The following is a 12,102-nucleotide window of genomic DNA, read 5'->3' on the forward strand; positions in this document are numbered from 1 at the left end:
GGGATATATTTCCATTTTTTTGAATCATCTTCAATTTCCTTTATCAGTGTTTTATAGTTCTTAGCATATAAGCCTCCCATCTCCTGGGTCAGGTTTATTACCAGGTATTTTTTTTAACTTTCTCTGATATTTCATTGTTCTCCAAGATTTACCATTAGCCTAAATCACAAACACTACTGTTTCTATGGGGAAAACAGGCAAAATCTCTTTCATATTTGGCCTATTAGGAGATGAAAAAATTGACCCCTAGCATGATAAAATATGCATGGAAATTTTAAATGAAATGTTTTATTTAATAATGGAGAGAGGTAAAGTTTATGAATCAAATCACTAAGGTCTTATTTCCTGTTGATGTAAAAAAGGAAAGGAGAATGCATGTTCTCCTTTATTTGGGGAGAAAGATCTAAGTGGAAAATTGCATGTAGGATTCTAATTAATGTGTGCTGAAATACAAAGTATTTTAAAGAACTTCTTTAACAACATGGCAGATAGTAAGATTTATTTTAAGTTTTCAATCTGAAAAAAAAAAAAACCCCAAAACAAAAAACCAAACTATACTCATGTGTGTGTGTATACACACACACAGACGCGCACACACACACAGTGTCAACATTTTCAGAGCACTTACACTAGGAAACATTGTGTTTCTCCTCAACCATATGACAATACTGCATATGCCACAGTAAAATTTACAAAACAATCGCATCAGCAGTCATACAGACATCATGATTTTCATGTCAAAACACAAGGAAAAAAATAGACATCTTCCGGGCACTTTGTTTGCAGCCCTGCAGAGCAGGTTCCCACACATGCTGTTAGAAACGTCAGCTTTTAAAACCCAACAGTGGCTCTCTGAGAAGTCTTATCCTTTCCAGGTCCGAACTGAAATGATGAGAAAACTGCCCTTTTAAAGTAGCAACCAATGGTTTATTCATGGGTATGGTGAAGTTTACCCACCAAAAAGATGTGTAAAAAAACTGCATGAAAGTAAAAAATAAATAAAGCTGCTGTAAGTCAGCCTTGTTTTACACTGTGGTTCAGAACGGAACACTTAAACGTAAGACCATCATTAAAATTTTATAAAGTAAATTATTTATATTCAGATTACAGCTAGTCAACAAATTGAATGAAAAAAAACTGATCTGGTAAAGGTTCAGCGCGTTCACACTCCAGCAGTGCCGCCTCGCCGGGACACGCTCCGGCCGCCGAGGGCAGCGGTGGTGACGGGCCGCTGTTCCGACGTAAGGCTCTAGTTCTCAATAGGCCACACTTGCCTTACATCATGCCGCCTGTTAAGATACCAGTGACTTCTTTAACATGAAAAAGAATAAAAACGCAGGACACAGTGCACTTTAATGACATACAGCATTTGAAATCTTTCAGACGATGGTCTGAGAACAGTCTTTTAATGCAAGCTTGAAATCTTCAAACACATACAAGCTTTCTCTTTTTATGCTTCGTGTCAACATCACTGGGGAAAAAAAACCCATCGCTAAACCCTGATACCACACGTTCTCAGCCGTTTTTGCTGTGTTCATCGCAGTCCGTGTTCATGAGGCAAAGCGTGACCCAGCATCTTTGTTCAAGTTCTCCTGCAAGGGCTCCTCTGCTCACGGGGGTCACTCGGCTTCTGTTTGCTTCTGTTTGGCACCTGCCAGGAGATGGGAAATGGAAGTTTCAAAGCAAACGTAAAAATATGTTGCTGCTGCGCCGGTCCTAGGTGAGCACAGAGGCGGTTCTCCACCCCGTGGCTCCTGCCTTCACCTGCAGAGCCTCACGAGTCGTGGGCGATGAGCAGGTGGGTCCGGGTTCCACCGCCCTCCACCCCCCGGCATCGCTGCGGCATGCCTTTATTCTATACTGCATATTGTAACTCTAACTGTGCAAGGTTTAATTTGGAAAGAAGAGGGTTTTGCTGCTAAAAAGTTTTAAAAGAAATGTATATTTAAGTTTTAGTGAAGGTGCAAAGTACTTCCGTTGTATATACTTACAAAAAATGTGAAAAAGAAAAGCGTTGTAACATGTTTACAGTACCTGACCTAACACCTACTCTCATCTGGCCAGGATATTTCTAAATGTGTTAGGAGGGGGGGAGTTGCTTTTTTTTTCCCATTACAACAGCTTCTCTGTTTTTTCATTAGATGCTAGAAGACAGTTCACTTTGAAAGAGATTAACAGTCTATAAAAATAAGGGGTTAAAAGACTGGAGCTACTGCCATTGGGCTGTTGACTCACTGGTTGCGTGCGCAGATACTTAAGTTCGCTTGAAACATCTGAGATAAGCTGGACAATGAACTATAGCTGAAACTTTTTTGAACAAGAGAAAATGTTAATTATCAAATCAGTATCCTTAATGGGAAATTGTGTCCATTATCCAATGAAAAGAATAACTACTGGTAAAAGGAGAGACCTTATTTTGCCGACAAAGGTCTGTCTAGTCAAAGCTATGGGTTTTCCACTAGTCACGTATGGATGTGAGAGTTGGACCATAAAGAAAGCAGAGCGCTGAAGAACTGATGCTTTTGAATTGTGGTGTTGGAGAAGACTCTTGAGAGTCCCCTGGACTGCAAGGAGATCCAACTAGTCCATCCTAAAGGAAATCAGTCCTGAATGTTCATTGGAAGGACTGATGCTGAAGCTGAAATTGAATACTTCGGCCACCTGATGCAAAGAACTGTCTCATTGGAAAAGACCTTGATGCTGGGAAAGATGGAAGGCAGAAGGAGAAGGGGACAGACAGAGGATGAGATGGTTGGATGGCATCACCAACTCGATGAACACGAGTTTGAGCAAGCTCTGGGAGTTGGTGATGGACAGGGAGGCCTGGTGTGCTGCAGTCCATGGGGTTGCAAAGAGTTGGACATGACTGAGCGACTGAACTCAACTGCCCTTTTATTCATAATAGTGGATGATTTCAAAAGCATCTCTTACTCATTATCCAATAAACATCTACCTTGCTCATCCTGGGCATGGGGCCTCGTGGTGTGGTTTCAATTAGGGTAAGGATCTCTGCAGGGACAGGAGGCCTGTGTCAGCTGCTTGTTCTGTAGAAGGGGTGGAGGCTGCACAGGGGAGCCGCGAGCTGGCCCACACTCACAGCTCCGGGGGAGAGCGGGTGGCGAGCGGGCTTGGTGGCCCAGGTGGGACCTCTGGTCTGATGCTCCCACCACACTGTCTGGTCTGAAGGAGGTGCTCCCTCCATTCCAAGAGAGCTCTGCCCCCAAGGCTTATGGATAATCCAGATATCGGGAGCACAGGGCACATCCTTAAATAAACAGTGTTACATCCAACTGTACTAGAAAGAACTCTTACTTTGACTATCCCTGTTTTCATAATGCTGCTGCTGCTGCTAAGCTGCTTCAGTCGTGTCCGACTCTGTGCAACCCCAGAGACGGCAGCCCACCAGGCTCCTCTGTCCATGGGATTTTCCAGGCAAGAGTACTGGAGTGGGGTGCCATTGCCTTCTCTGTCATAATGCTATTTCTGTGTTAACATACATTTCAAATCCAGCTGTGGCCCAGGTTTCCTCCTTGCATTCTCATTAACGCTGACTTGCATCAGTGACTTAGAATTTCTGAAAAAATCCAATCTGGATGGAAATTTAAACCCGCCCAGATGAACATTCTCATTCTTCTGGTTTGTTTTGCCAAGGCACAGAGAGGATAAAGAATTGCTTACTGTGAATTTGTGATGCACAAAGAATCTTGGCCTCGGGGACAGAAGGGAGCTGACGTTTGGCCTGACTCTGCTCGGCAAGCTGTGTGCCTTGGCCCAGGGCCAGCCGGTTTTCTCAAGGTGCCAAGTGACGTGGCCGTGGGGATGAGCCTGAGGGGAAGAGTCCTTTCCCTAACGTGCATGGAGGGGCTGTAGAGCTGACCCGTGAACATGTGGAGCCGGGGCACTGCATACAGCTTGGCCTCTGTACCCATGATTCCACTTTGCATCCTTGGTTCCACCTCTGTGGGTTCAACCAGCCACGGGCCGTGTGGGACTGCAGTCTACTGTTGAAAAAATTCCACGTGGGAGTGGGCCCATATTGTTCAAGGGCCAGCTGTACACCGGTGGAACCACCCTCTCCACACTGGTCCTGCTCCCTCGCTTTATGGTTTGTCTATGCGGTTCGTCCACTGTCAGATACAACTGTGCGTTCACCATCCACCCATTCTACCGACGGACAGAATGCAGTCTGTCCACCCTTGCGCTCAAAGATGTCTGGGTTATTCCCAGTTTTAGGTTACTGTAAGTAATGCTACGGACAATCTCACATTCTTTTAGTCCTTTTCTCATTTCGTGACTATAGAGATTATCATGAGCCATAAAAAAAATGAAATCCTGCCATTTTTGACAACGTGGATGGATCGTTCACTTACTTCAGCATGGAATAAGACAGGAAAAGATAAATAGCATATGATTTTATTCATATGTGGAATCTTAAAAAAACCCCCAAAACCCTGAGCCAAAACTAATGAAATAACAACAAAAACACATGGAGAAGAGAGGACTGGTTTCCAGAAGGAGGGGGACGGGGGCTGACATGGGTGAGGGGTCAGTTGCATGGTGGTGGCTGATTGCTTGTGGTGTGTGCAAAGCTTGACCTCTAATGCTGTACTGAAACTTGTCTTTAAAACGAAGTTCTCTAATGTCTGAGATTTTAAAATGACTGTGGCAAGCCCCATCTCGAGAGGTTTGGCTCAGCAGACGTAGGCTGGGCCCCAGGACTTCTCCAACACCGCCGGGTGCTGCTCCAGCTCTGTGAGCCCCTGTTCCCCGGGGCCACGCCCCCGCCCCCACCCTCCTGGCTTAGTGGGGTCTGCTTCCCACTGGTGGTGGGGGTTCCTTTAGGGCGGGTATCTTCAGCTCACAGGCCAACTGTAAAAACTAGTCATAGCTAGTCTGATTAATTTCTGAACTAAAGGAAAATCAATACCCAAGCAAATGCAAATTTTAATGTTTAACTTAAGAGTTCAAAGGGCACATCATTTACTCTCAGGTCTTGGCCTTGATCTGTGAGGCCTGAGGCTGGGCTATCTGTAAATGCTTAGTACAGTAGATGGGCGAGGCGGGTAGAGGCGGCGGGCGGTGGTTTTAGGACCCATCTAGTAAACATGTGGCATGGCAGAAACACCAACTTCTCTCTTCTAAAGTCCCCTCCCCAGTCTTGCAGGCTCCCTGACTGTGACCTGAGGGTTTGCTTAGAGTGAATCTGGGAGAAAATGAGTTTAGTCACCAAATGTCATTTGGCAGTTAACGTAAATAACTATTAATACGCTATTAATGCAAAAGTTTGTGCAGCTCATTTGTTTTATATACTCACTACTAGTAAGTTCTTTTGGAAGGGTGAAAGTGAAAGTGTTAGTCAGTCATGTTCAATTATTTGTGACCCCATGGACTGTAGCCTGCCAGGCTCCTCTGTCCATGGGATTCTCCAGGCAAGAATACTAGAGTGGGTTGCCATTTTCTCCAGGGGATCTTCCCAACCCAGGGCTTGAACCCAAGGATGGTTTTAATAGGTAGATCCCAAAGAATTTCCTTCCTGATTTCCAGTTAGCCGCCCTAAAAACAAAGCGAAACCGAGGAGCTCTTTTTAAAGGAAAAGGTTATGATGAACATGGCAATGAGACCTTGATTACTGAAGCACTCTAGGTATTGATAGGATGCTCCTAAGTCAGAATACTTTCTATAAACTTTTCTCTTTCAAGTAGGACAGTGAAACTTCAAAACCACAACGAAAATGAAAATGAAGTGCTGTAGAGAAGGCTGTGGCTGGCAGGTGCTAGGGAAGGGCTTACTGCTCACCCCACCCCCTGCCATGTACTTACGGTGAAGGTCAGACACTAGCATTTATACCTGCGGGGGTGAGTATCAGGGCCTGCAGAATATCGGACAGGGAAATAATTCCCACGATACTATCGGCTTCATTGACGACCACCAGCCGATGGACCTGCAAACGAGAGAAGGGGAGGCCCCACACGTGAAAGCTGAAGTAAAGTCAAGTTTTAAAATGAACCTTAGAAAGAAAATCTTTCATGTACTATACAGTGAGTAACAACAACCAGAGGCTCAGATGGTAAAGAATCTGCCTGCAATGCAGGAGACCTGGGTTTGATCCTTGGGTCAGGAAGATCTCCTGGAGGAGGGCATGGCAACCCACTCCAGTATTCTTGCCTGAAGAACTCCCACGGACAGAGGAGCCTGGAGGGCTACAGTCCAAAGCATTGCAAAGAGTCGGACATGACTGAAGCAACTTAGCCCCATGCACACAAGAAACATTGGCTGGCTATGTCTGGCTTAGTTTTCTATTTTCAAAATATTAATATATGAAAGATACAACTCAAAACAGGAAGTGTAATAGTAGCTATTTCTTGTAGCTATAATCTCTTGAACGGTTTTAGATTTTTTACCGTTGTACTTTGGTTTCTAATAACTATCAGATAACTGTTTTACATGGCAGAGAAGTCCAAATAAACAGCAAAACTAAAAGGTCACTATGCTTATTTTTTCTCTTTTCTCTATGAAGTTCATATATTAAGAATAACAGAGGATAATCAACTATAACACAGTGAAATGAATTACATTCATGTCCTGTTTTCTACTTGAAAGGCTTTTATAAGTGGACAATGTTTGAGGTATTACTGTAACAAGGTGTCCTCAGGAAAGAGAGAGAGAGCATAGAGCTTCTCTGATGTATGAGCGTTAGGACTCAGGCCTGAAGCAAACACATGCTGGTGGTCAGCTTGGAGATTCTCTTCCCCATCCTGACCATGGAAACCCTGGCTGGTGCAGAATCGGGGGTGGGGCGCACAGGGAAGAGATGGGAGGGAGGAGGGGAATCCTTTTCAAAGTCTGTCTTGAATGATACTGTGTTAGAGACTCTTCTGACATCATAGCTTGCTTTTAGGTTAAAAAGGAAATTACTCTGTCATCTTAATCATGCTAATCGTACATTTATTTTAAAAGCTCCTCTAGAACAATTTAGATTCTTCAATCACCCTGTGATATAACACAGTTATCTATTAACTGTGATCATAAACTGATGCTTGACAGCTAGGGTCAGAGAATGCTTTATGTTCTATAGTAGACACAGTTGGTTGTTAATATTTAATAATGATAAATGACTCTCTTTTGAACTACTAAATACTAAAGGTCAAGAGGAAACCATTTAACTTAGAATTAGTTGCACCAAAAGTATTTTATTTGTTGATGAGTCTAAACGTACAGATGTTCCTTTTCTAAAAGCTAGTGTGATATTTGTCATATAAACAAGCCAAATCATGGCTGATACACATAGTGCTGATGTATACCCTTCTCCTAACAAAAATATGTTGAAGCTAAAAACTGGTCTTTGTCCCCAGTTTTCAGCTTCAACATATTTTGGCGGAAAATAGTTAATGAGGAAAAGAGTCAAGATGGGAAACTTGAGAAAACTTAAATTACGTCTTTATTTTCCTCAATGACCTATTTCATATTACAGTAAAATTTGTGTTGCTCACCCGATGAACTTCCAGGACAAGCCAATCACTTTCTTCTTTCATGTGACAGTAACACACGCCTAAACAGGGGTGTGGGAACACACAGGAGTGCTGGCATTCCCCACGTCCTCACGTCCCCAGAAACAGCTGTGTCAATACTGGGGTGCAAGTCTTTCTAGACTCTTTTCTATGCGTGTGTGCATTATGTTCACACAAAGGATTACACTTTATATTGGCTTTTCCTCTTGGCAATATATTGTTTTTCCATATCAATAGCATCCTCCTTTAACATGATCCTTAATCATTATAAAGGAGTCCATCAGATGGATGTGGTCCATTGTCCTTATAGAGGAATTTCTTATGATCTTCAAAAGACACATAAAAAGAACAACAGAAAGCTTAGATGTATTCCTAAGCCACTTAAAGCCCTTTGGAAAACTAGTAATGGGTATTAAGTTCAAGTAGAAAAATGAAAGCCTTCATGTTAAGGCTAGGGAAACAGGGTAAAAGCCTGGTGGTTGCAGCTGGGCGTCAGCCCCGAGGACAGGGCAGTGGGGTTCTCCACACAGGCAGGGCCAGTGGACCTGGGCACCACTGGCTCCTGAGCAGGGGCTCCAGCCTCCATACCACTTTACAGGTAAGATTCAGAAAGCAGGCTAAGGTCACCCGCCATGAGCCTAAAAATGCTCAGGCACTTTTCTTTTTGGACTGCATCCTTGCATTTAAATAAAAATCAGAGCAGACTTATGAATGGCTTTTGCCCAGTTAGGGATTAGGAGGAACACAGGCGCATCGATGCTTCAGTCCTAAAGATTGATAAAGAGGCTAATCTCCTATCCGTAACAAGAAAGGAAAGAAATTATCTGAGGATGGGTTTAATGCATTCGATACACTATGGGGGTGAGCCTGCACATCTTTTATTTAGAGTGTTATGTAAAGTATATTAAAAAAACCTTACAGGAAGTAAAATAAAAGGGGACATGAGGCTGAGGGTCAGGAGATGGACTGACCATTTACGGTTTAAATCAGGAAAAGACACGCTGATGGGAAGACAATTACTCTAACTTAGTAAAAGATCAGAACACAGTTTTATTGACTTACTTTGTTAAAACAACATAATTACATCTATAGCTTTAAATTCACTAGCACCCTAAGGAAACTTAAAGCTCTTGGGACTTCTGTTTTCTTAAGTTTTAAAACCATGAAAGTAGCCTACCCATTTATTTGATTCGCCTATGACATCAGGCCTTATAAATTTAATTCAATGGCCATTCACAGATGACCTACTATGTGCCAAGACATCACAGATGACCTACTAAGTGCCAAGACACATGATACGCTCTACAGCAGGAGACTGCCACACGGCTGGACTGGAAGGCTGCCTCAGGGGCTGCTCCTGTGCCTCGGAATTCCTGGGGCCCTGCTTCCTAGTTAGTGCTGGTGGAGGGAAGGAAGGAGGGAGGTGGGAGGGACGTGCGCGCGCAGCCGCCTCACCTCCGCTCTCACGATTCTGTCCACGATGGTCTCCAGGATCTCCAGCTTACTGCACTTCACTACACCCTCGAAATACTGCGACCGGTGCTGTAGGGCCTGGGTCACCGTGATGTCTAGGTTGTTGTACGTTTTTTCAGCAGCAAGGTTCTGCAATCAAGTAGCAGTGAATTATATCCTTTGTTTCCATTCACATTAATGACCAAAGTAAGTTCAAAGCAACCTGATTTTTTAAAAACATTAATGTTTATCTTAATTTAGTACCATGGTACTGGCTTAACACATGCCGTGAGTACGGTTATTTCATCATCTTATCAACAGTAAAGCTTGTAAGGTATACCTTTATTATGAAGCAATTGTGTTAAATTCTGACTGCGTGACCTATGGAAGATTCCCCATTCTTACCCAATAGGGTTTTGTTTTTTTTTTAATTGAAATATAGTTGGATTTACAAGGTACTGTTACTCTCTGGTATACAGCAAAGTGAATCAGTCATATATATGTATTTTTTCATTTAGGTTATTACCAGATCTTGAATATAGTTCCCTGTGCTCTACAGTAGAATCTTCTTCATCTATTTTATATAGTAATTTGTATCTGTTAATCCCAAACTCTAATTTATCCCTCTCTCTCTTACTCTACAGGGTTGTTCCCTGATGTATAAAGTCTTTTGAGAGGTGGACTAACATTTGCCAAGGGTGAGAAGTCCCCAGGGCTGGGGAAGAAGGTTTCTGCTCGGAAGGCTTGGGGGTGGGGAGCCGTCAGGACCAAGTACTTGTGGAGGAAGTCCTATAGATGTGAATGGGTCTCAAGGCTCTCATTAAACTTATAGGGGTCCCACCCAACCAGATTCCAGTAAGCCTGTTTTACAGTGTCTATTATGTTAAACGGAATAGGATGAAACTTAAGGGTTTGAGACAGCTACAAAATAATACTTAAATGCTACAGTCAATATTGTGGCAAAAAAAAAAAAAAAAGATGTGCATGTTTGGGGCTATCAGAGTTTCAGTTCCCTTTCTTAGAATTAATGTAAAACTCTAAGGAAATGCATTTAAATGAGTGAGGTGGGGAGAGAAGCACACGTGGAAGGATGTAGCACCAAAATCAATCTGGTACATTTAAACCAGGGATTAAGGAAGATCTCTATACAACGTATGTAATCGGTTTCCTGTCCTCTTTAGAACAGTGGTTGCCAATCAGCAAGTAGTGGGCTATGTGCGCCCAGGGAGCCACGTGTGTACCAGGCCCACGCCTGTTCGCAGAATGAATCACTGTCTCTCACACAGAAACACGGCCACTTAATACACACACACGCTATAGTAACGGGTAAGGCATGGCTGATCTGAAAAAACAGAATTATAAGATGCTGAAAGTATGTTATTCACTGCTAAATCCATGAATAAAATACCAATAAAAGTACAGTTATTATGGGGGAGTCTGTGGAATTCTCTGATAGGATCCTCATCCTCAAATAAGCCAGGAATTATTAAGTTAGGAAAAATCACAAAAACAGAGTAATGAATATGCTTCACAGGCATTCTAGATGACAGGTTTAACAAAATTAAAAATACTTACAATTACATCAAATTTGGAATAAATATCTACAACTTTTCCTAAAAATAAAAATATATGTTAGAAAAAGTCGTAAAACAAGAAATAGCATTTAATATCAATCTTAACTAGATAATCACTGGGAATTAAATACTGCTAAACAAAATAAACTTGTCTGTTTAAAAACAGATATGAAATCATATCTTCATGGAAAACATGATTCTTATTACCCTGAGTGCTCCCTGGTCTAAGTTTTCCTTCTCCCCACTTATCTGATACGCCAGGTCATTTAACAATAATTTTACCCTAAGTGGGGCTTCCCTAGTGCCTGCAATGCAGGAGACCCAGGTTCGATATGTGGGTCAGGAAGATCCCCTGGAGCAGGGAATGGCAACCCACTCCAGTATTCTTGCCTGGAGAACCTCATGGATGGAGGGGCCTGGCGGGCTACAGTCCATGGGGTCACAAAGAGTCAGACACAACTGAGCGGCTAACACACACTCTACCCTAAGGAGATAACAGGTATGGCTTGGCACACAGACCTGACTCGTCCACCACAGGCAAGGCAGACACTCGTCTTTCCACGAAAACGTTCAAGGCTTTAATGATGGGAGTGTCCGGGTGTATGAAGGCGATGTTATGGTAGGTCCCGATTCCAAGTGCGTCCAGGTTCTGCTTCATGAAGGCAGGCTTTGGCATATCAGACATCTAGACAGGAAGATAACACAGATGCTCTAGAGCCAAGACACTCCTTGTTAATGTTCACATGTCCACACTTGATGAAAACTATGTGCAACAAATTAAAGTTAGTCTTTTCTACAAATCTATCCGGAAATCTGAATTAATATGGAAATATTACATATAAGGACTGTGTCTTTTGTTCAAACCAGCCTGTATATCTAAGCTTCTATTTAAGTATTTAGTAAATTAATATGAAAATGTTACATATAAGGACTGTGGCTTTTGTTCAAACCAGATTGTATGTCTAAGCTTCTATTTAAGTACTTAGTAAAACGCTGCAGAGCACTAACATTTTCTCTTTCTCTTCATTCACTGGGAAAGTGGACAGAAGGGAACCACAGCCCTGTTTTGATATTAAGGCCCATCAGCCACCAAGAATCTTTTAAAAGTATTCCTGTTAAATTCGTGGTTCTGCTGTCATCTTTAAGTAACAGTTACTAAGAAGCCACACGCTTCCAAACCCAAAGTGTTGGATGGTGGCTAGCTGAGCGGCTAAGCCAGTTCTCACCCCATCCCACTTCTAACATCCCGAATTCTCCTTTGGAGGACTCCAATTTTTGTCTATGAGGAACAAGAACAAGCCAACCGAACAGAATTAGAACAACATTTAAAAGTTAACTTTTCTTTTCACGGGCTGTTTTAGAGGAGGAGGGAGAAGTCAGAAGAGAGAAGTCTAGGGTCACGTTTGACTAAAATAAAACAAGGTTCTATGGTTTCAAAAATCCACCTTTTATAAAGGGCACAGTTGATTCCGTCCTCCTGGTGTACCTTATAATTATCAGGAAAAGATGAACAATTAGAAGAAACAAAATGTTCAAGTCAAAGAGTTCATCAATATTCAAATCATGAG

The 12,102-nt window shown here is 42.6% G+C and overlaps 1 protein-coding gene across 11 annotated transcripts in view; it reads right to left on the reverse strand.

Moving 5' to 3' along the window:
- Positions 1 to 482: 482 nt before the first annotated feature.
- PRKAG2 (protein kinase AMP-activated non-catalytic subunit gamma 2) overlaps positions 483 to 12,102 on the reverse strand; it is a 298,775-nt gene continuing 287,155 nt past the window's right edge. For all 11 annotated transcript variants that reach the window (XM_061415230.1, XM_061415231.1, XM_061415229.1 and 8 more), the window contains 5 exons: positions 11,054 to 11,219; positions 10,536 to 10,573; positions 8,964 to 9,110; positions 5,848 to 5,941; positions 483 to 1,651 (listed from right to left, as the gene is read on the reverse strand). In XM_061415230.1, coding sequence (XP_061271214.1) covers positions 1,620 to 1,651; positions 5,848 to 5,941; positions 8,964 to 9,110; positions 10,536 to 10,573; positions 11,054 to 11,219 — 477 coding nt within the window. In that variant the 3' untranslated portion in view covers positions 483 to 1,619. The remainder of the gene's footprint in view (positions 1,652 to 5,847; positions 5,942 to 8,963; positions 9,111 to 10,535; positions 10,574 to 11,053; positions 11,220 to 12,102) is intronic.

This window comes from Bos javanicus, chromosome 4 (genome assembly GCF_032452875.1).
Source record: "Bos javanicus breed banteng chromosome 4, ARS-OSU_banteng_1.0, whole genome shotgun sequence".
NCBI lineage: Eukaryota > Metazoa > Chordata > Mammalia > Artiodactyla > Bovidae > Bos > Bos javanicus.